The 25,313-nt window shown below is 46.6% G+C and overlaps 1 protein-coding gene across 4 annotated transcripts in view; it reads right to left on the bottom strand.

The window, feature by feature from the left end:
* atl1 (atlastin GTPase 1) overlaps positions 1-23,350 on the bottom strand; it is an 85,988-nt gene extending 62,638 nt beyond the window's left edge. For all 4 annotated transcript variants that reach the window (XR_013579473.1, XR_013579474.1, XM_078562547.1 and 1 more), the window contains exons 1-2: positions 23,235-23,350; positions 3,443-3,687 (exon numbers count right to left, since the gene is read on the bottom strand). Coding sequence is in view for 2 of the 4 variants with exons in the window: in XM_078562547.1 (XP_078418673.1) it covers positions 3,443-3,687; positions 23,235-23,283 (294 nt within the window). In the remaining 2 variants the exon portion in view is untranslated. The remainder of the gene's footprint in view (positions 1-3,442; positions 3,688-23,234) is intronic.
* Positions 23,351-25,313: the final 1,963 nt, after the last annotated feature.

The raw sequence follows: 25,313 nt of genomic DNA, 5'->3' as shown, positions 1-25,313 counted from the left end.
TCTTCCTGTGACCCCAGCAGCTCCAGCCCTTCAAGCCATGGAGGGTGCTACTGCCACACAGCAAGACCCTAAAAGCAGGCCGGGGCCCTCCAAGTCTCAGCCCTCCAGAGGACGCCCACCAAGGTCATCACAGACAACAAAGCATAGCATTCAGCAGGTCACCTCCACCTCTGCTATAAATGTTAGGGGAGCACCAAAACTTAGTAGCAGGGTTAGAAAGATCAAGAAGATGTAGTTGCATAACGCGGGCACGGGTGTTAATCAATTGTGCTTAATGTTAATCATTGTAAATACACTCCCAAACATGTCTCCTCATCTATGTCTCCTTGTTATGATGAGCTGTGTTTATGTCCATCAGATATGAAATCTTACTTCCTGCACAATATGAAGGATAGTGTCGTAATCCAGGGCCTCTCCCCTGTGCAGTCTGTAACCTTTTGAGCACAGTGATTGTCCAGCTTCAAGATCACTCTCCAGATGAGTGATGCCTGCACCTCCATGTGGCTTTTGTTTGCTGCAAGAGCCTCGTACCCGAGCGTCACTGGGTTTCGCGATGTTCTCTGTGTGCTTAGAGGCGGGGCTGCCCATCTCGACACTATTCCTGACAGGTGAAGCTGTAGTGCTGAGGGGAACAGGTGATGAAACCTGTCAAAGGATCAAGCTGAATTAAAGTCCATGTGGTCGCTGTTTCTCAGCAACGTCTTGATGAAATGAATGTCTTCACAGAGTGTATGTGCCCTCGGCCAGACAGGTGTCAGACATTCCCAGATGCAATGTGAAGATCTCAGGATTGTCCTCACTGCATCTCGTCATCATTCTCCTGGAATCTTGTGGCAATGAGGGCATCACGACTACACCTGCCTTGTCTGGCCAGTACAATGGCCTCATTGCCTGCACCTTCGCCTTCCAGGATCTCATCATCCTCATCCCCTTCGACTTCCACCTCATTGGAGGAGATGTGCAGCTCTTGCATCTCCACATCATCCAGGTCCTCCACCTTTTGCATCACCAGGTTGTAAGCCACTATGATGCATGACACCCTCTGAGGAATGTACTGGAGTGCTCCACTAGATCTGTCCAGAACCTCATTTTCAGGATGCCAATAGTGTGCTCAACCAAACTCCGGGTTGTAACATGAGCTTCGTTGTACCTTCTCTCACCAGGAGTCTGAGGCCACCGCATGGGCATCATCGGCCACGTCCTTTGTTGATAGCCTTTGTCTCTGAAGAGCCAGCCCTGCATTCTGTATGGTCCCTGAAAGATATCAGGGATCTGAGACCTGCTGAGGATGTACGAGTCGTGGACACTTCCGGGGTATCTTACACACACATGCATGATCCATTTATTATGTTTGCGGACCAGCTGAACATTGAGAGTGTGGAAGCCTTTGCTGTTCAAATACGGACTGCCTGTTGCCAGAGGGATCTAAGAGCCATGGGAGTGCAGTCGATGGCACCCTGCACCTGTGGGAATCCGGAAATCTCAGCAAATTCCAGTGCTCTTGCTTCTTGGCTTGCTTGATCCCTGTCGAAATTGACAAAGGCGTGTGCCTTGACAAAGAGGGTGTTCTTGACCTGCAGGATACATTTGTGGATGGAAGCTTGCGAGATCCCGCAAAGGTCCCCAGTGGAGCCTGGAATGAGCCATTGCTGTAGAAATTGAGTGCGGTGGTAACTTTAACTGCCACTGACTGTGGATGCCCTCCGAGTCCCCATAGTGCCAAATCCTACAGAAGGTGGCATATGTGCGTGGCCAGTTCCCTTGATTTGTGTAGGTGTCGGTGACACTGGTTCTCACTCATCTGCAGGTAGCACATGCGCTGCCTGTAGACCCTGGGTCTAGTGATGCTCCGACGAACGACGGCTCTGTGTGGTTTATCCCCTGCGTGCGGATACGGCCCTGCCGCCCCTTGGCCTTCAGGGTTCTGCTCCATCCTTTGGCAAGCCAGGCACCTCCGTGACATTCTTCTCCTTCTCTCCTGCCTATAAGCAAGAGGCAGACAGTGAGATCACCAGACTCCATGTTCCTGATGGTCTCCTCACTGCAGTATCAAAGAGAGACCATCTCCAACAAGAGAGAATCCAACCATCGCCCCTTGATGTTCAATGGCATTACCATCACTGGATCCCCCATTATCAACATCCTGGGAGTTACCATTGATCAGGAATTGAACTGGACTAGCCACATAAATACTGTGGCTACAAGAGCAGGTTAGGGGCTAGGGGTTAGTGCGACGACTAACCCACCTCCTGACTCCCCAAAGCATGTCCACCATCTACAAGGCACAAGTCAGGAGTGTGATGGAATACTCTCCACTTGCCTGCATGAGTGCAGCTCCCACAACACTCAAGAAGCTTGACACCATCCAGGACAAAGCAGCCCGCTTGATTGGCACCACATCCACAAGCATTCACTCCCTCCACCACCGACACACGGTAGCAGCAATGTGTACCATCTACAAGATGCACTGCAGGAATTCGCCAAGGCTTCTTCGACAGCACCTTCCAAACCCACGACCACTACCATCTAGAAGGACAAGGGCAGCAGATAGATGGGAACACCACCATCTAGAAGTTCCCCCCCAAGTCACTCACCATCCTGACTTGGAAATATATCACCGTTCCTTCACTGTTGCTGGGTCAAAGTCCTGGAACTCCCTTCCTAACAGCACTGTGGGTGTACTCACACTGCATGGACTGCTGCGGTTTAAGAAGGCAGCTCACCACCACATTTTCAAGGGCAACTAGGGATGGGCAATAAATGCTGGCCCAACCAGCGAAGCCCACATCCCATGAATGAATTTTAAAAAATAACACCAACGTGGGCTTTAAGTTTGTCATGGGGGGTGACTGCAGTATACAGCCACAAAGACAAGATGCAAACGCATTCAAATTAAGTTCCTGATATTCAATGGCAGGAAACTCGGCCTAACATTGATGGGGGGTGGGGACAATGGCTTCCTGGATTCATGTCACCAGGAAAACCTGCCTAGGATCGCCTTGCGAGATTCTCCAATCTCACCACTGAACATGCCCGTCACGATCGGGCACAGAAAATCCAGGCCATGGCGTTAACGTAATCACATTTGCTTTGTTTAATTTGTTCTATATGCAGTAAAGTTTGTGTTTTGCTAAAAGAAGTGAAATCTTGTGGCATAGGATTGGTTCAAATGAGGTGTTTAGATTTCTCGTTAAATGTTAACAGTCCCATACCAAATTTTTCTTCCACACTTGGAGATGCAATTCAATTCTTTAGATGGAACCTTACCTGGCTCCCCAAGTGAGTTAAGAATTTGCTCATATAGCGAGTCTACCAACCAACCATCCCACTACGAAACTTACTAGAGAACTACTGGAGTCATTAATAATGAACTTTGAAAGAATTGTCTATCATGTTAAAAATAACAACTCTTAAATGTGTAGATATATTATTCTTACTTTACCTGACTGTACATGTATCTCAGCATGAAGTCCATAAGGAATGATTTTCCTTTTCTGAAGGCACCAGCGACAGATAAGGCTACCACTTCCCGATCTCTAACTTCTTCTGAGAGAAGGATTTTGTTCAGAGCCACTTCATCCAGTTCAAAAGTATGGTCCTCATTAACAACAAGAATCTGAACTGGTCTAGCTTGCTGCACAGCTTCATCTTCCGATGGCCAACAGAAGCTACCCTCTGAAAATCCTCCTACAATCAAAGTTTTGAAAAATTAATAAAGCAGTTCAGTCTGTTTAATACAAATGTAAAATATGAGTGCTGCACCTCCATATAGTCACTAATAAAATTGGAAAAGTATTTATATCAGGTGCACATTTCAAATCATTGGGTGGAATTTTATGGCCCCATAGCGGCGGGGGCAGGGCGGTAAAATATGGCAAGCTGTTCAAAAGTCCATTGACTTCAGCGGGACCATTAAATCCCGCCAATTTTCACCCATTTACATTTTTCATCCCAATATATCTTATATCACCTTATACAAATATCATTTCTGTTTACTCAAAGGAGTCAGTTTAGCCTTTAATTTATCGAATAAGTAAACTCATGTTTCTCTGTATCCATGAAAAGTTACATCGCAGAAAGCTACATACAGGATTTTACGGGAGGCAGAGTTTCCTGCCTTGCTGCCAAAAGGGTTGCCAAAAAAGCTCTACCTTAAGTGGCCACTTAAAGACCCCCACTGACACAAGGGTAGCTAGGCCGCCCGAGGCCTTATCCACACTCGTTAAATTGCTGCCAGGTCAGAGGTGGTGGGTAGGCAGCAGAAAAGGCATCCACAGTATTTCATTGGCACCACACACCTGCAAATCTGCCTGCACAGGACCATAAAATACTTCCTATGATGATTATAAATAAATATTTGCACACGTCAGCTTTCTGTATAAAAATATTTAGGTAATCTGTAATTACAGTTCTAAGGAACAAATCTTTGCACATTTTTCAATGACAATCTGTGTTTTGTTTGTTCAGAAATACCTTCAGATGGGTACAGTGGCTGGAATTTAATGTGGGTGGCTGGAGACCCAGTGGAAGCCCTGCATCACTTTTCTCTGGGATGATGCTATTACATGCCAATCAGGCATTTACGTGAGCAGGGTCAGGCCTCCCGAACAATTAATCCCCCTGCAGGGCACAAATCCCACCCCCGAGAGCTATAAGCTAATCAGAGGCCAGCGTGCCAATGTGGGGCCTTCACCCTACACTGACGTATCCCTGGAGAGAGGCGAGTGCGGGCAGGATGGAGGTCATGGGGAGGGTGTCACTGGTGAAGGAGGTTGGAAGCAAAGGGAGAAGGGTGGCTTCATGCGGGGCCAGATCCCTCCAACAGCCAAATATGCAGATGACACAAAGATACATAGGAAAGCATGTTGCGAGGACACAAATGGTATGCAAAGAAATAGAGAGAGTTAAGTGACAGTGGTAGGGGATTCTATAGTTAGGGGAACAGACAGGCACTTCTGTGATCGTGGACATGATTCCACGATGGTATGTTGCCTCCTTGGTACAAGGGTTGTAGATACCACCAAGCGGCTTCAGGTCATTCAGGAGGGTGAGGGTGCAGAGCCAGAGGTCATGATTCACACTGGTACCAACAATATAGGTAGAAAAAGGGATGAGGCTTGCAGACTGAGTTCAGGCAGTTAGGAAAGAGATTAGCAAGCAAGACCTCGTGGGTAGTAATCTCCAGGTAACTTCTAAGACCACTTGCTAGTGAGTATGGAAATAGGAGAATACACCAGATGAATGTGTGGCTGGAGAGATGGTGCAGGAGGGAAGGCTTCACATTTCTGGAGCATTGGGACTGGTTCTGGAGAAGGTGGGATCTGTACATGCCGGACGGTCTACACCTGAATAGGACCGGGATGAATGTCCTTGCAGAGATATTTGTTAGTGTTGTTGGGGAGGGTTTAAACTAGATTGACAGGGGGATGGGAACCTGAGGGCAGATTCAGATAGGACAAATTCAGAGTAGGGAGTGGGAGACAGAAAATTAGCATGAAGAAGCAAAGGTGAAGAGTTTACAGGACAGGAATTTGTCAATGTTAGAAGGTTTTTATTTAAATGCAAATAGTATAGTAAACAAAGCCGATGAGCTGAGGGCACAAAAAAGCACACGGCAGCATGATATAATTGATATAACAGAAACTTGGCTTAAAAAGGGCAAAAATGGCAGCTCAACATCCCTCAATATAGGATTTTCAAGCAGGACAGAGAGGGGGCTGAAAAGGTGGGGGCGTAGCATTATTGGTTAAAGAATCAATTACAGCTATGAGGAGGGATGATATCCGAAATGAATCATCAAATGAGGCTATATGGGTTGAGCTCAGAAATAACTAAGGACAAGGTAGGGCCTATCAGAGATGTACATGGTAACTTGTGCGCTGATGCTTAAGATGTGGGCAGGGTTCTCAATGAGTACTTTGTCTCTGTCCTCACTAAGGAAAGGAATGATGCAGACATTCTAGTTAAGGAGGAGGAGTGTGATGGTTCTATGATTCTGTGGTTCAAAGTGAGTGGGCTAAAATTTGGCAGATTGAATATCATGTCGAAAAATGTGAGGTTGTCCACTTTAGTAGGAAGAATTAAAAAGCAGAATGTTATTTAAATGGAGAGAGACTGCAAACTGTTGCAGCACAGAGGGATCTTAGTATCCTCGTACGTGAAAAAGTTAGCATGCAGGTAAAGCAAATAATTTGGAAGACAAATGGAATATTGGCCTTTATTATAAAGGGGATGGAGTATAAAAGTAGGGAAGTCTTGCTACAGCTGTATAGGGCATTGGTGAGGCCACGCCTAGGCCAGGATTTTTCATTGGTCGCGCGAAAGAGCGCTTCAATCTCCCTGGGGCACAGAGCTGCCTCAGGGAGATTGAAGCGATTGTTTATTTAGTTTTTTAACACAGTAAAAATTTAACGAAACTGTGTCACATGAGATGGGTTTTCATTTTTCAAAGAAAGTTTTTATTTACGTTGTAATAGCTTTAGGAAACCTCATCCCGATCGTGGATGAGGTTTCCTAAAAAACGTAAAGGCCGCTTGGCTTTTTCGCCTGCCCACCAACTGTTAGGTTGGATGGGCAGCATAAATTTGAAATTAATTTGTTCATTAATGGCCATAATAGGCCTTTCAATTATCGGCAGGCATGCAGCTGCCTCCAGCGCGCGCCCGCCGAACAAATTATTCTGATGACGTCTGGATGTACACCCAACATCATCGCGCATCGTTTTATATTCCAGCGTGTCGGACCCCACCCCAGCACGCCAATTGTAAAATTCTGCCCCTAGAATACTGTGTACTGTTTTGGTCTTGTTATTTGAGGAGGGATAGACTTGCACTGGAGGCAGTTCAAAGAAGGTTCACTAGGTTGATTCCTGGCATGAAGGGGTTGTCTTAGGAAAGGTTGAGCAGGTTGGACCAATACTCATTGGAGTTTAGAAGAATGAGAGGTGATCTTATTCAAACACATAAAATTCTGAGGGGGGCTTGACAGGGCAGATGCTGAGGGGATGTTTCCCTTTGTGGGGGAATCTAGAACTAGGGGGCTCAGTTTCAAAATAAGATGGAGATGAGGAGGAACTTCTTCTCTCAGATGGTCATAAATCTTTGGAATTCTCTACCCCAGAAAGCAGTGGAGGCTGGACCATTGAATATGTTCAAAGCTGAGTTAGATAGATTTTTGATCTACAAGGGAGTCGAGGGTTATGAGGGGCAGGCAGGAAAGTGGAGTTGAGGCCACAATCAGATTAGCCATGATCTTATCGAATGGCAGAGCAAGTTCAAGGGACCAAATGGCCTACTCAGTCATAGAGTCATAGTCATAGAGGTCTACAGAACAGAAAAACGCCCTTCGGCCCATCTAGTCTGCGCTGGTCAAACAAGTACCTAACTATTCTAATCCCATTTTCCAGCACTAGGCCCATAGCCTTATATGCCATGGCATCGCAAGTGCATATCTAAATACTTCTTAAGTATTTACTCCTGCTTCTATTTCTGATGTTCTTATAGCAGTACCATTTAGCAGATTGAAAAATGATATGACATACGACTTCCTGACATACATTTTGGCCTTCAGACTGGACACATCTATCGTACTTTTCATATATCCCTTCAGCTTGGGGTTTCTCAAGGACACTTTTCTGCTTATATGAGAAAATAGCACCTAATTCAAGTGCAAAGTTGAAATGGAGAGAGGCTAATGAACCACAAGTGCATCACTCCTTTGGAGGAGACTAACTTATTAATTCTGCTTTATTAGAAAAAGGGTGAAGTAGGGAAAGGTGAAACTGCATTTTTGTCTGTTTGCCAGTTGGAAAATCTAAATAGTTGCCCTCCATTTTTTCTTTTCCCTGTAAGAGTATATTTTGCATTTGCTCACTGATTCCTACTTTTAGTATGAATAACAGCAGTCCATAATATGCATCCCATCAATTTTGGCACAGTATTGAAATTTACATTTAACATCAGATATAATTTTGAGCTTTAATAGTAATGTTGAAGTACCCAACAATTCTGTGCGCAAAATCATAGAATCGCAGAATCTCAGAGTGCAGAAGAGGCCCTTCGGCCCATCGAGTCTGCACCGACACGTGAGAAACACCTGACCTACCTACCTAATCCCATTTACCAGCACTTGGCCCATAGCCTTATGAATGTTATGACGTAACAAGTGCTCATCCAGGTACTTTTTAAAGGATGTGAGGCAACCCACCTCCACCACCCTCCCAGGCAGTGCATTCCAGACCGTCACCACCCTCTGGGTAAAAAAGTTTTTCCTCACATTCCCCCCCAAACCTCCTGCCCCTCACCTTGCACTTATGTCCCCTTGTGACTGACCCTTCAACTAAGGGGAACAGCTGCTCCCTATCCACCCTGACCATGCCCCTCATAATCTTGTACACCTCGATCAGGTCACCCCTCAGTCTTCTCTGCTCCAACAAAAACAACCCAAGTCTATCCAACCTCTCTTCATAACTTAAATGTTTCATCCCAGGCAACATCCTGGTGAATCTCCTCTGCATCCCCTCCAGTGCTATCACATCCTTCCTATAATGTGGCGACCAGAACTGCACACAATACTCCAGCTGTGGCCTCACCAAGGTTCTATACAACTCCAACATGACCGCCCTACTTTTGTAATCTACGCCTCGATAAAGGCAAGAGTCCCATATGCCTTTTTCACCACCCCACTAACATGCTCCTCCGCCTTCAGAGATCTATGGACACACATGCCAAGGTCCCTTTGTTCCTCAGAACTTCCTAGTGCCATGTCGTTCATTGAATACTTCCTTGTCAAATTACTCCTTCCAAAGTGTATCACCTCATACTTTTCAGGGTTAAATTCCATCTGCCACTCATCTGCCCATTAGACCATCCCGTCTATATCTTCCTGTAGCCCAAGACACTCAACCTCACTATTAAGCACCCAGCCAATCTTTGAGTCATCCGCAAACTCACTAATCCTACCCCCCACATAGTCATCTATGTCATTTATACAAATGACAAATAATAGGGGACCCAGCACAGATCCCTGTGGTACGCCACTGGACACTGGCTTCCAGTCACTAAAGCATCCCTCTGTCATCACCCTCTGTTTCCTACAACTAAGCCAATTTTGAATCCACCTTATCAAATTACCCTGTATCCCATGTGCATTTGCCTTCTTTATAAGTCTCCCATGTGGGACCTTGTCAAAGGCTTTGCTGAAATCCATGTAAACTACATCAACTGCACTACCCTCATCTACACACCTGGTCACCTCCTCAAAAAATTCAATCAAATTTGTTAGGCATTACCTCCATCTGACAAAGCCATGCTGACTATCCCTGATCAAACCTTGCCTCTCCAAGTGGAGATAGATTCTCTCCTTTAGAATTTTCTCCAATTGTTTCCCTACCACTGACGTAAGGCTCACTGGTCTGTAGTTCCCTGGCTTATCTCTATAACCCTTCTTAAATAGCGGAAACACATTAGCTGTTCTCCAGTCCTCTAGCACCTCCCCCGTGGCCAGAAAGGAATTAAAAATTTAGGTCTGAGCCCCTGTGATCTCTTCCCTTGCCTCCCTCAGGAGTCTGGGACAGAAATCATCCGGACCTGGAGATTTGTTCACTTTTAAGCCTGCCAACACCTCCAATACCTTGTCACTCCCTATATCAAGTTGCTCAAGAACCTCGCAGTCTCTCTCCCCGAGTTTGATACCTTCATCCTCATTCTCTTGGGTGAAGACGGATGTGAAGTATTCATTCAACACTCTAGCAATCTCATCTGGCTCCACTCATAGATTGCCCCCTTGGTCCCTTATGGGCTCTACTCTTTCCCTGGTTATCCTCTTCCCATTGATATACTTATAGAATATCTTGGGATTTTCCCTACTTTTGCCAGCCAGAGCTTTCTCATATCCCCTCTTTGCTCTCCTAATTGCTTCCCCCTGCACTGTCTGTACTCCACTAATGCCTCCACTGATTTGCTTCCCTTCTACCTGCTAAAAACCTCTCTTTTCCTTCTCATTGTAACCTGAATATCTCTGGTCATCCATGGTTCTCTGGGCTTATTACTCCGTGCTATCACCGTAGAGGGAACATGTTGAGCCTGTACCCTCCCCATTTCCTTTTTGAACGCCCCCCACCACTGCTCCTCTGTTGATTTCCCCACAAGTAGCTGTTCCCAGTCTACCTTGGCCAGATCCTGCCTTATTTTACTAAAATTCACTCCCCCCCAATCCAAAATATTTTAGCTTTCAGTTGCAAGCGACTTAAATGCCCAAAGATGAGCACTGTTGTGCTCGTTATTGATTGTATATATAGCAATAGCTTACATTTCAGTAATGATAACTTCTTATGATATAATCTAAGCTAATGCTAAATGAAAACCTTCATGGGCTCTATTGGGGAGGGAGATAAACTGATCTAAAAGTTTTGCTTTTTTATCACGTCTCTGCAGCTATTAACTGAATTCTGATGCCGAACAATCTTTTTTGAACCATAACAAAGCTAAACAAATGAAGTAGTGTCTTCATCTTCGGAGTATTTTCGAAGATAAACTGTGTGTAAGTTTATTTGTATGTCATCATGGGACTTAATACAAATATGCAAGATATAAATAATACAAAAGGTGTGAATTAACAGCATTGTTCAAGAATCATTTTACCATATCATTGCAAAACCAGTTCTAAAATATGCCATTAAGTATTTAGGTTAAATATGCACATCTGTATTCAGATCTTGACTCTAGTTCATTGTATGGAGCAAGTGAAAAATAATTTCATCAGTAATTTCAACGAAGCAATAATCTAATTTAATTGTGAGCTAAAAATCAAAATATTCCCTTTTGGCTGGAAAGTCATATCAGGATGTTTATCGTAAGTGCATCAGGCTTTTGAAGAAAAAATGCTGTGTAACAAACATATTCATTTAAAGTATATATGAAAACATTAAACTAGGTAGAACAATGATTAATTGTCAGAAAGAGCAACATATTTGCAATTTTGACACTGTACAACTACTGTTAGGCCTTTAGACCATAAGACATAGGAGCAGAAATTAGGCCATTCGGCCCATCGAGTCTGCTCTGCCATTCAATCATGGCTGATAAGTTTCTCAACCCCATTCTCCCACCTTCTCGCCGTAACCTTTGATCCCCTTACCAATCAAGAACCTATCTATCTCGGTCTTAAATACACTCAATGACCTGGCCTCCACAGCCTTCTGTGGCAATGAATTCCATAGATTCACCACTCTCTGGCTAAAGAAGTTTCTCCTCATCTCTGTTCTAAAAGGTCTTCCCTTTACTCTGAGGCTGTGCCCTCGGGTCCTAGTCTCTCCTACTAATGGAAACATCTTCCCCACGTCCACTCTATCCAGGCCTTTCAGTATTCTGTAAGTTTCAATCAGATCCCCCCTCACCCTTCTAAACTCCATCGAGTATAGACCCAGAGTCCTCAAACGTTCCTCATATGTTAAGCCTTTCATTCCTGGGATCGTTCTCGTGATCCTCCTCTGGACCCTCTCCAGGGCCAGCACATCCTTCCTGAGATACAGGGCCAAAAATTGCTTACAATATTCTAAATATGGTCTGACCAGAGCCTTATAAAGCCTCAGCAGCACATCCCTGCTTTTATATTCCAGTCCTCTCGAAATAAATGTCAACATTGCATTTGCCTTCCTAACTACCGACTCAACCTGCAAGTTAACCTTAAGAGAATCCTGGACTAGGACTCCCAAGTCCCTTTGCACTCCAGATTTCTGAATTCTCTCCCCATTTAGAAAATAGTCTATGCCTCTATTCTTCCTACCAAAGTGCATGACCTCACACTTCCCCACGTAGTATTCCATCTCCCACTTCTTCGCCCATTCTCCTACCCTGTCTAAATCCTTCTGCAGCCTCCCCGCCTCCTCAATACTACCTGTCCCACCACCTATCATTGTATCATCTGCAAACTTAGCCAGAATGCCCTCAGTTCCTTTATCTAGATCATTAATGTATAACGTGAAAAGTTGTGGTCCCAACACTGACCCTTGCGGAACTCCACTAGTCACCGGCCGCCATCCTGAGAAGGACCCCCTTATCCCCACTCTCTGCCTCTTGTTTGTTAATGAACTGTCTGAAAAAAACCAGCAGCTGCCAATACTGCACTGTGCTCAAGTGATTTGAATCCACACTCTTCTAATTCTGAGATTAAAATGCTTTCACTGAGCCAAACTAACAGTAAGGGCAGAATTGTGCCAGATTTACACTAAGTGCGGTAGCGGGCAGGAAAAGGGATGTTTTACCCGCTGGTCACAATGGCGGGTTTTCGCACTGTATTGTCCCAATCCTGCCTCATTAATCATGCATTCTGGGAAACACGTTGTTTCGCTGGCAGACAGCCTCCGATTTACCCGCTACACCGTCACCTCACCACTTCCTCATGCTGGACACCATATTTAAAGTGTAGCCACGCGCACACCTCTCACTGCTTCCAGCCCAGGACTGCTGCATAGAAGACATGGCCCCGAAAGGCAAGAAGACTGCAGCCCCCCCGATTCAGTGACGCATCCCTGGAATGCTTTTTGGACACCGTGGAGGCCCGCTGTGATGTCCTCTACCCCCACTGTGGCCACAGGAGGGGCAGAAACATCACCAATCTGGCTTGGGAGGTGGTGGCAGGGGTGGTCGGTGGCAAGGGTGGTCAGTGCAAAAGCTGCACAGGAGAGTTTGGTTATCTGAGGATGAATGATCTCATTCATGCAGCCAGGGTAATCAACCAACTCATCACTCTAAACTCACACACTCACAAGCCCATCACACATTCACTGGCATCTCACTCACTGCCAACTCAAGGGACATCGCCACTCACTCTCTCTCACACAGGCCCTAACATCTCCATCTGGCCTCAGCTCCTCTGGAGATCGCCTCCTCATCCTTTCCATGGCTCCACTCAGCATACACGCACACCTGGCATCCTTCTCATTTGGCCGGGCATACGCCTGGCTCACAGTCTCTCCATCTGTCTTTATGCAGGACAAGATCACGCACAATAAAAGGGAGAGGTCCCAGGCCAGGGGTAGAGTACCAGACATCAAGGTCTTCAATCCTTTCGAAGACCGCATGTTAGAGCTGGCCGGAGAGGATGTGGACCGTTCCTGTGGCAACGGCAAAGTCGCCGCCAAGTATCCAAGTGAGGATCATGCACCAGATCATCCCTCTGGCAACTCAACTGTGAGACCACTGTTCTGTATACCACGGCAGCCAAGCACTAATAATCTTCACTTTCTCTCAGAGGCATATCTGCCATGTCGTCCTCAGGCAGCCTTGACTCCAGTGCTGAAAGCACCTTGGAAGAGGACACTTAGGACAGCAACCTAAGGACCCAAAACAGCGCTCACCCACACCCTCCACCAGCACAGCGACACTTGCCTCAGTAGAGTCTACATGTACAGCAGGCTCGGGTTCACTATCTGGTGAGCACAGCACGCAATCTGTCCCACAGCAGGTGAGGCAGGACACCCTAGGTCGCCGGCACTCGGGGGACTGCTGCAGGCAAGGGATCTGCTGAGTCCAAATCAGATTATGAGCCTCTGGACTCAGTCCTCAATCAGTTGTTGGTGCTGCAATGACAATCATGGGAACAGCAGGAAGGGATGACAGCTGCACTTCTCAGATTGCAAGGCAAGATTGAAGAGTCCATCCACCTTCAGTCCGAGGTGATCTTGCCGTCATGCCAACCCACCAAGGTCAACATTGACAGGATGGCAGCCGCCCTGGAGACCTTGGTCCAGGACATCTGTCCTGCACTGCTGCACGGGCTGAATTACATCATTGATGCCATAGTTGGCCTCCAACAATGTCAATGCAAGAGGGGTGTGGGACAGCTCAAACTCACTCGAGCTTCCCCTTCTCCTCAATGAGTGAGCCGGGGCCCTCGGACACCCATAGGGAGGAGGATCAGCAGGTGCACACCCCGGGGCCAGGTGACTCTGTGAGTGTCTGGCCCATTCGAATCCCCTCTTCCTGTGACCCCAGCAGCTCCAGCTTCACAGGTTATGGAGGGTGCCACTGTACACAGCAGGACACCGAAAGCAGGCCGGGGCCCTTCATGCCTCGGGCCTCCAGGGGATGCCCACCAAGGTCATCACAGACAGGGCGTAGCAATCAGCAGCCTACCGCCACCTCCGCTGTGGATGTCGGGGAGCATCAAGATGTAGCAGCAGGGTTAGGAAAGTTAAGAAGGTGTAGTTGCACAGCCTGGGCACGGGTGTTAATCACTTGTACATTATGTTCACTATTGTCAATAAACTCCCAAGAATGTCTCCTTGCCAATGGCTCCTTGTTCCGACGAGCGGTGTTCGTGTGACTGAGATGTGAAACCCTGGTCCCTGCACAAAATAAAGGCAGGTGTCTCAGCTAAGGGCCTCTTCCCTGTGTTTTGTGCAACCTTTCCAGCACACTGACAGTCACTGGACACAGCACTCATGCCTGCGCCTCGATGGGGCTTATCACAGCTGCCTGGATGTCCTGGGCCAGCGTCACAGAGTTCCGTCATTCTCTCTGTGTGCTCTCAGCACCTCTGTAGTGTGGCTGGCTCCCATCTCAACAGCATCTGCATCCGGTGACAGTGTGCTCCTGAAGGGTTCAGCTCAAGAAGGATGCCATAGGAACAGGAGAAGTTAAAGTTTCCCTGCTGCATCTCCACATGACATGACCCCATTCACAGAGCGCAAGCGATCTGCCATCAGCCAGACAAGAGTCAGACATTCACATAAGCTATGGAATGTCCCCAAGCACATCATCATCATCCTCCTGGAATAAAGGGACTATGGGCATCATCTCCAAGACACAAAGCCTTATCACAAAGGATATATGTGCTACCATCAGTCAAACAGGAATCAAACCTTCACAGTTGCAATGCGAGGATCTATGGTGTCTTTTCATCATCTTCCAAAATTTAGCAGCTATGAGGGCCTCCCGAGCACGCCTGCCTCATCTGGCCAGTGTGATGGCCTCAATGCCATCATCCTCACCTTCTAGAACCTCCTCCCTCTCATCCCTGTAGACGTCCTCCTCATCAGAGGAGACGTGCAGCTCCCCCATCTCCTCCTCAGCCAGCTCCTCTCCCCGTTGCAGTGCCAGGTTGTGAAGGGTGCAGCAGGCGACGACAATGCGTGACACCCTCTGTGGACTGTATTGCAGGGCTCCACCAGACCAGTCCAAGCACCGGAACCTCATTTTCAGCATCCCGATTGTTTGCTCCACCAAGTTGTGAGTTGCAGCATGAGCTTCATTGTACCTTCTCTCTGTTGCACCCTGAGGCTGCAACATGGGCGTCAACAGCCACGTTCTCTGCGGGTAGTCCTTGTCCCCGAGGAGCTAACCCTGCAGCCTCTCTGAACCCTAGAAGATGACAGGGACCTGAGACCTGAAAATGTAGGAGTCGTGAACACTCTCTGGGAACCATGCACAGACCTGTAGGATACATTTGTGGTGGTCGCACACCAGCTGAACATTCAGCAAGTGGAAGCTCTTGTGGTTGACGTAGTTGACCACTTGTTGCCACAGAGATCTGAGTGCCACGAGTTCAGTCGATGGGAACTGCACCTGAGGGAAACCTGAGATCTGGGCAAATCCCAGCACTCTTGCTTCCCGGCTTTCCTGATCCCAGGCGAAATGCACAAAGTTGTGTGCCTTCGCAAAGACGACGTTCGTGACCTCATGAATGCATTTATGCATAAAGGCTTGCGATATCCCACAGAGGTCACTTGTGGAGCCCTGAAAGGAGCCACTGGCATAAAAATTGAGTGCCGAGGTCACTTTCACGGCCACTGGCAGTGGATGCCCTCCACGTCCCAGTGGAGCCAAAGCCTGCAGCAAGTAGCAAATGTGGCCGACCAGTTCCCTGGACATGCACGGTCTTTGGTGACACTGGTTCTTGGTTATCTGCAGGATTGACAAGCGCTGTCTGTAAACCCTGGGTCTAGATAGGCGCTGACCTGCGACGGCTCCACTGTGCTCTTCAGCGGCGTGCGCAGGAGTCCCAGCCGCCCCTTCTTCCTGAGGGCACTGCACCTCCCTCTGTCCAGTCGAGCGTCTCAGTCGGTCTCTTCTTCTTCGTTTCTGCTCTCTGTAAGCCATGAGGCATACAGCTAGTTCACCAGGCTCCATGCTCCTGATGTACTCCTCCTGCAGAATGAAAGAGAGAGATTCATGGGTTAACATGGCTGTTCTAAGAACCTCTCCTGGTTAAGTCTATAGGCCCCTTAATGCATCCCAGAGAGTGCAGACAACCACTTGGATGGCCAGAGTTTAGTGCGCTGCATGGCTGCCCAAAACCTCTGCCCCACTCCACCTGAACAATTGGCAGCAGCTTTGCCCATTGGACTGCATGCTGTGCTCTCAGCTCAGGCGCAGGCACTCTCCTAACCCGCACTGCAAGGCCGCACTGTTAGCTTGAACTGTGGGGGAAACTGGTCCAAACCTGAATGATGACATTGCTGTGAGCACCTCCACCAGTGACTGCTCCATGGCCAGTTTTTAGGAGGAGATTGTACAACTTGCCCAATCATCCAGCTGTTCTGCAGTCCACTAAATCACTCATTAGTTTGCAGTCTGTGCCCGAGGGATGAAAAGCTCTGGAGCATTTGGTGGCACTTTCATGCCTCTGTGTTGCTTGAGTGGACAGAGAAGCTAGAGACCCAACTCCACACATGTCAATATGGCTGCGCCTGAACTGTCTCAGCTGCGGAGGAACGGTCACTTTATAAAATGTTTCCCTAATGCATGGCCATTCCCTCCCCGACTCCCTCCTCCGCCCTGCGTATGCTTGTGCACTACCATCAGACCGGGCTACCTTGACCCCCCCAACTCGCCTCAGACGCAGTGCACCACACTGTCAGCCAGCTGGGAAAAAGCGGCTTCCCTGTGCTCTCGCCACATTGCATGGTGCCTCAACCCTGAAGTCGAATGGCCGACCCTCACGAGCGCTGCACAGCGCTAGTGAGCACTCACTTCCGAGTGCCCCTCAAAGTGTAGCTCGCCAGGTGCACGCCTTACAAATGCTGTTGTGAAACACATCAGCGTGCCTGGATATTCAAGCGTGGGGGGCTGATTCTGGTGAGCATGGCTTATAGTGATATGCAGATATATTAAAATTATGTTCCCAGCATTCGGCTGCAAGAAAGGCATGGAGCGTCTTGCCAGGCGGAACAGATGATCACAATCTTGTTCCACGACGGTGTGAAACCGATTTTTGGCCTTCCGTCCATATTGTCCACTCACGCCCATCATGATGCCCAACGCCAATGGGCACGGAAAACTCCACCCTAAAGGCCGTATTTTCATGGTCCCAATCTGGTCCCAAAAAAATGGCTGCTGAGCCAGGCGGCTGGAGCTCTCCCCCTCCCTTCCTGGCTTTGGTCATTTTCACAAGGGCAGGGGAGGGAGTGTGCCCTAGATAAGCTTTTTAAGTCCCATGGAGGCAGCCAGATTTTAGCAGTTGTCGGGTTTTACACAAGCTGTATGGAGGCATGGATTGGAGGCGGGAAGAGTTTAAAACATAAGTGAAAAGATTTTGCCTCCTTTACAGTTCATCAATAAAAGCTGTAGCATGAGTTGTATCTGTGTTCAGTAAAGCACGTTATAACAGTGCTGTGATTGAGATCAACATTGCAAATGTGGAGAAGTCTTCAGATGAGGTTAAGAAGTTCGTCTAATGGATAAAAAGGTAGAGTACATTTCACGCTATTGAAAGGGTATCTAGTATGATTACCAAGTGTAAATGTTTATTTTTTTCTCTCATTGCTTTTATGTATTCAGTCCAGACATCTGTTGAGATAGGAATTCTAGAGTCTGTTTGTTTACTCATGGAGTTTTATGGGCCCTTGACTGCAATCCAACTGCCTACTTGTTTAGCCCAGCAGCGATTTTGGAGGCAGAGGGCTATTTAATCTGGCAGGAGGGTGCAGATTGGGGACACCACCACCTTCCCGCATGCTCCCTATTAACCTCCTGGTTAGGAATGCTGTGGATGCTAATTGAGGCCCATAAGTGGGCAATTAACAACCACTTAAGGACTTTATCTTGCTGCTACTGTGTCAGCTGTGGCTCAGTTCATTGCACCCTCGCCTTTGAATCAGAGGGTTGTGGGTTCATGTCCCACTCCCGGAAACCAAGAACTGTGATTGTACTCGAAAGAGTTGCAATCTGTGACTGTTGATAACTCGAAAGAGTTGAATACCAGTAGCAGGCATAAGAGTCACCATGCAGGAAGCCTGAAAAGCAAACCCGAACCGGGGGTAGTCCCTCATTCAAAGGCACTCAAGAACCTAATTGAGGGGCGTGGTCTCGGGAAAGGCGGGGTTGGCTGCTGGCTGCTGAGAGGCACCCCCCTGCACTTTCTTCCAAACCCCTTCCCCCTAACCAGCGACCCCTTCAACCACAACCTCTATTGTGCATTAACTCACCTGTGGCCTTGGTCCCTCAGCGATTCAAAGGCTCTGGTGGGCACATCACCGACAGCTGCAACCTCTCCTGGTGGTGCTGACGAACAATGGAGAGCTGCCAGGGTTTTATTGGCTGACAGCCCTTGGGCATTTCTGCCACTGGGGTCCTAAATCCCAGGGAAGGCCCAACATTGGCCAGTTAAGTACCTCATGGGCACTTAATTCCAGTGGGACTTCTCCAGCGGAGTCAACGTGGGTGGTTCTCCGGCCAGTGGGCAAAAGCCCCGTCACCAACAGTGAGCTAATCAGCATCTGTGCAGAGAACAGAGAAGATAATGTTTCAAGTGCAAACCCTTTCTCAAAACAGGAAAGGTCCACACCCAAAATGTTAACTTGTCTGTTCTGAAGTACATTTTTGGTTTTGTTTCCAGAACCCTGTGTTGAACTACAGTAAATATGGAATCAATATAATTACTTTTCATTTTACTGCTCCAAACCCACTGCTTAGCAGAGAAATATTTGCTGTTGCATTATAAAATTCCGGATTTAACCTGCACTTGAAAAGGAACATAACATTTTCTGTTTGGTTTGTCTTAAGAAATACCTGCACTTATTGTAGCATATAGCTGAAACAATTAACTACTTTTGAAGTCCAGTGATTGTTACACAGACATATATTGCAGCTATTCTACACTCATAAAGTCCCACAAATTTAATCTGTGTTTTTTTAGGGTTTCACTGAAGGGAGAAATCTTGGCCTGCTTAAACGAAAAACTTCTGCTCTTCTTAGAATAATGCCATGAAGTCTTTAAGACCCACCTGAATGGATGAAAAGGACCTCATTTTCACATCTCATCTGAAAAATAGCACTTCACACAATGAAACATTCCCTCAGGACTGCACTGGAGAGTTAACCCAGATTATATGATCAACGTTCTGGTTCAAATGCTTCTTACCTAGAAGACAGAATGCTACCACTGCACCAAACTGACATGTCATTGATTTAATGACACTTTTATCTTCAGTTTGCCACTATTATGTATTCTTCAGACTAATTCTATTTCTTACCATAGAACCACATTCAGTTCCAAATCAAAGGAATCAGTTGCCAAGAATTTACCAGTCTTGAGTGAACCAAAGAAACAACTGAAATGCAAAGTCTGGTCAGGGGAGTAGTTACATGTGAACTCAGAAACCATCCTCCTAATGTCCACTGAAAAATGGCTGGGCCCACTATAAAAGGAGCTAAGAGATAGTCACCATGATTCAAGGTTGCCTATTGGAGACACCTCCTTTCATTCTCATCCCTTACTTAAACTTATGTCAGTGGTCTGTTCCTTGTTTAGTAACATGTTGTCTCCCTAATAGGTGTAGAGTAGATTAAGCCTTATTTTATGAGCAAATGCTAAAAGATCAATGCTTGTTTGCATTTGAGGAGATTGGAGACCTAACTTTATAGGTGCTCTGGTCATTTGTCTATGAATACAAGAAAATTACATACCACTAAAAAGCTGATGAAAATATTGAGCACTTGTGTGCCAACCCCCAGCCACAACTCTCAGCACTTCTCTGCTTCTGATTCATTTCTCCTTTTAGAAAATGTTGCATTTCTCAGAACTTTCATATCTCCAAAGAAACCTCACTTTGTCACTGACCTTGCCAATGCTTGTTTTGCTGGGTCAGTTTCATTATTCCGCCTGGCATGTCCATGTCCATGTGCTACCCAATGGCTCTATGACTGATGTTTCACAATTCCTAAATTACTTTTTAACCTCATTTGGCCATACCACTCTTCCATTTACTATGCTATCTGGTTCAGCTTTGCAGGTTTACTTCACAGCTTCCTTTGCTTCATGACAATTCCCCTAGCTCTACAGAGTTGGAGTTTTTAACCACCCTTCTGCTTCCTTCCTTTCTCCAAAATAGGCTTGTTGCTCTTCAATCTATGAAATTACCATCAGCTCTAATAAAGAAAGACAGCACTTATAATAGACTACTACAACAACAATGTATTTATACAGTGTCTTTAATGTAATAAAATGTCTCAAGTGCTTCACAGGAGCACTATCAAACAAAACTTGACACTGAGTCACAAAAGATGACCAAAAGCTGGTCAAATGGGTAGGTTTTAAGGAGCATCTTAAAAGAAGAGAAGTAGGGAGATGAAAAAATTCAGGGAGGAAATTCCAGAACTTAGGGCCTTGGCGACTGAAGGCACAGCTGTTAATGGAGGAATGATTAAAATCAGGGATGCTTAAGAGATCAGAATTGGAGGAGTGAAGATAACTTGGACCGTTGTTTTGCTGGAGGAGATTATTGGAGGGAGGGGGGGGGGGGGGGGGGGGGGGCGCGCAGGGAGAGATTTGTAAACAAGGAGGATGAGAATTTAAAATTGAGGTGTTGCTCAACCAGGAACCAATGTGGGTCAGTGAGCACAGGGGTGGTGAGTGAACAGGACTTGGTGCAAGTTAGGACACAGGCAGCAGTTTTGGATGACCTCAAGTTTACAAAGGGTGGAACATGGGAGGACAGCCAGGAGTGCACTGGAAAAAGACAAGAGGTAACAAAGGCATGATGAGGATTTCAGCACCAGACGAGCTGAGGCAGGGCCAGAGTCCGCAGATAGTATGGAGACGGAAAATAGGTGGTATTAGTGTTGGCACAGATATGTGGCTGGAAGCCCATATTGGGGTCAAATATGACACCTAGGTTGCGATCAGTCTGGCTCAACCTCAGAAAGTTGCCAGGGAGAGGGATGGGGTTTGTAGCCAGGGAATGGAGTTTGGAGCGGGAACGGAAAACAATGGCTTTGGTCTTCCTAATACATAGTTGAAGGAAATTTCTGGTCTCCAGTACTGGATATTGGCCAAGCAGTCTGACAATTTAGTGGTGTCAAGAGGGGTGGTTGTGAGGTAGAGCTGGATGTCATCAGTGTACATGTGGTAACAGACGTTATGTTTTGAGATGATGTGGCAGGGAGGCAGCATGTAGATGAGAAGGGGTGGGGGGGACAAGGATAGATCCTTGGGGGACACCAGAGGTTATGGTATGGGAGCGGGACAAGAAGCCATTACAGATGATTCCCTGGCCATGATTAATTAGATAAGAATGGCATCAGGCGAATGCAGTCCAACCCAGCTTTTAGACAGTGGAAAGGAGTTGGAGGAGGATGATGTGGTCAAACATGTCAAAGATTGAGAGGATGAGCAGGGATAGTTTACCTTTGTCACAGTCACAGAATGTCATTTGTGACTTTAATAAGAGTCATTTTGGTGCTGTGACGGAAGTGGCAACCTGATTGGAAGGGCTCAAATATGGAGTTCTGGGAAAGATGGGCATGCATTTGGAAAGCAAGAACAGACGTTAAGGACTTTGGAAAGGAAAGGAAGGTTGAAAACAGGGCAATAGTTTGCAAGAACAGTGGGTCATGGTTTTTCTTTTCAGAAGAGCACCCTTGACAGCAGATTTCAAGGCTAGGGGGGTGGTACCTGAGGACAGAGACCAATATCAATAAATAACAATACCAGCTAACATGAAAGCTAGGAAGATAAGTTGGGTGGTTAGCAGTTTATTGGAAAGAAAATTGGAGGTTCTGTGGTGGTGAAGTGGCTGAAGGTTACCACTGGGAGAGATAATGAGAAGGAAAGTCATCACGTGGAGAAAAATGTGTAGAATATGTAATCAAGGGGAAATGCTTTAATTATTTTGTTTCTTCGGACCAAGGGGGGCATTCAGGCCATACAACTCTTCTAGTTGCATGGGTTCCTGAACCAGTCAGGGATTCTGGGTGGATCTGTAAAAGGTCACCTACACCATGGTAATAGCAGGTGCCTGATCATTCTGACAATTGTTTGACATACCTATTGCAAACGTGCTTTTTCACGGATCTTAGGTACGTGGATTCGATACCAAATTAAGTAGGCAACATTTGGTATCAGTAAAATGTGGTGGAGCCCAATCATTACAATTTAGCATTCCCAATTATGAAATGAAAACATGAGAAATAAAATTACTTCAGCGTGTTACCTGTCGGACATAGAAAAAACAAGCGTCATTCTGGGCGGTGGTGTGGTTTACATGTCTGGAAGTATTAGCCCGGCATCGATTTTTTTTTGTTTCCTCAAGATGATTCATTTAGGTAATGCTGAAAATGAAGAATGCGATGAACAGCATCTTGCCTTTGAGTACCATGAGAGTTTGGCACGGTGCGGCGGGGTGGGGGGAAGGACAGAAGAATCTCCTCCTCACCGACCCCCTTTAAAAGCTGAGCCACTTCACCCCCTTTCTAGGGCGGATCACTGCAGAATTAAGGACGTTCACAGCAGCAAATTCCTTCGCAACCAGGCATCTGTGCTTCTGAGCTCCAAACCCGGGCGGCGCACAGTGTGCACATTCTTCCTTTTTGTATTTATTTAACTAACAGTTCAAGGCCTGTCCGAATAAGCACAACCCGCGGAGTCAGCCAGCTATCTTAATGCAAGGGCCGGCTTCCATAACATTGTACGGCTTCTGGCCAGAAAAAAAAAATGCACAAGACCAAATGCAACGATCCTTTGAAATACTCAGAGAAAGAGCAACGGACTAGTTTATATTTGTGTTGCATTTGGCAGCAAAGTCGTCCCTTAACCCGCCCTGTTCAACCAGCACTTGGGAGCTAAATGCCACAACCTCCCCCCCACCCCCCTTACAAGCGACAGCATCATGCCTCCTGCACTGATTCCCTTCCCCTGCCTCCTCTCTTGGCCTTCTTCAAGAAGGTGCAATATTTCCTGGCTCCGCGAGCTTTAGCGGAGAGGTTCTGACGGCCACGGGCAGGTGTCTGACTTACCCCAGCTATTTCTTTCTTTCCGATTCCTCGCCGTGTTTTTCTGTGCCATTTTGTCGGCGTCTGCACCGTGGAGCCCTGTTCGGAGGAGGATCCCTTTCGAAAGGGCGTCTCTCTCTCTCTGCGAGGATGACGAGTTGTGAGGATGGAGCTTTTCGCAGCTCAGAATTAAACAATGTACTGAAAACACCAGGGGGGGTTGCAGTGTGCACACATTGGAATTCAAGCTGGGAATATAATGTCATATACGTTGCTATCAGTAACATAAAGGATACCGAGAGAATCTTTATGTACACGTCGATTCTACAGGGTGGGGTCGGATTGTGTGTTCTTTCTCAGTGGGATGAATTCATGTATTTTTCCGAGGGGAAGACATGATCTGCCGTAGGGTTTTCATTTATTTGAACCACAAATCACAGCAAAACAAATCATGGTAAAAGACCAAGTGCAAACATATTTTACAGTAAGATGCTGCCGTGAGGTACAACAAAAAAAGTAAGAATATTAAGCATACAATGTGATGATTATTCAATAATAATTATTTTCTGGTCCCTTAAAATTCTGAAAAATATTGTCAGATACAGAACCCGCAGTAGATTGAAAATGTGAATTCCACTTTATGATGGATCAATGGGGAGGCTGGACTGGTAATCCAGAGACCCAGGGTAACGTTCTGGGACCTGGGTTGAACCCCATCATGCTCTAATGTGACCATGAAACCTTTGTAGATTGTTGTAAAAACCCATCTGATTCACTTTAGTAAAATCCCCTTTAGGGAAGCAAATCTGCTGTCCTCACCTGGTCTGGCCTACATGTGACTCCAGATCCGCAGTAATGTGGTTGGCTCTTAAATGGCCTACCAAACATCTACAAAGCCAATAAAAAGGAATGAAACCAGACGGGCCATCTGACATTGACCTAGGCACCAGAAACGACAACGGCAAACCCAGCCCTGTCGACCCTGGGCTAACATCTAGGGGCTTGTGCCAAAATGGAGCTGTCTCATAGACTAGTCAAGCAACATACTCACAGAATCATGCCTCACAGATCATGTCCCAAACGCCACCATCACCATCCCTGGGTATGACCTGTCCCATAGACCCAGCAGAGGTGGCGGCACGATGGTATACAGTCGGGAGGGAGTTGCCTCAACATCAACATCCCCTCAACATCAACATCCCCTCAACATGAAGTCTCATGGCATCAGGTCAAACATAGGCAAGGAAACCTCCTGTTGATTACACGTACCACACCCCCATCAGCTGATGAATCAGTACTCCTCCATGTTGAACATCACTTGGAGGGAGCACAGAGGTTAGCAAGAATGTACTCTGGGTGGACAACTTCAATGTCCACACCAAGAGTGGCTTGGTAGCACCAAAACAGACCAAGCTGGCCGAGTTCCAAAGGACGTAGCTGCTTAACTAGGTCTGCGGCAGGTGGTGAGGGAACCAACAAGAGGGAAAAACAAGGAGTGACCACTGTACAGTCCTTGTGGAGACGAAGTCCCATCTTCTCATTGAGGATATCCTCCATCATGTTGTGTGGCACTACCACCGTACTAAATGAGATAAATTTCTAACAGATCTAGCAACTTAAGATTGGGCAACCATGATGCGCTGTGGGCGATCAGCAGCAGCAGAATTGTACTCGACCACAATCTGTAATCTCACAGCCTGGCATATCCCCCACTTTAACATTACCAGCAAGTCAGGGGATCAACCCTGGTATTAATGGTAAAGGCTGAGTTGTTCAAATCCCAGAGGGAAACTTGAAACAACTGTCATAACCCAGTTTTGCAATTTGTATGTTTCGAGATGCAGGCTTCAAATTCAATAGTAATAAGACCACCGAGTCTCAAGAGCTTTTTTATAAAACTAAATTAAACATTTATTAATACAAAAAAGATTGTAAGCATATATATATATCTACAAAATTACTGCTATAATAACTACAAAAATCCCTTAATTAATCTGACACTCAGTTAGACCCCCAGTAAGGCAACAGTAAAACACATAGATTTAAACAGACCCCTGGCCAAGCACACCCTGGGCAGTTGCATTCAAAATGAGTATCTTTCAG

The sequence above is a fragment of the Cetorhinus maximus genome, chromosome 18, assembly GCF_964194155.1.
Source record: "Cetorhinus maximus chromosome 18, sCetMax3.hap1.1, whole genome shotgun sequence".
In the NCBI taxonomy this organism is placed as follows: Eukaryota; Metazoa; Chordata; class Chondrichthyes; order Lamniformes; family Cetorhinidae; genus Cetorhinus; species Cetorhinus maximus.
This window is presented reverse-complemented; position numbering and strand designations above follow the sequence as displayed.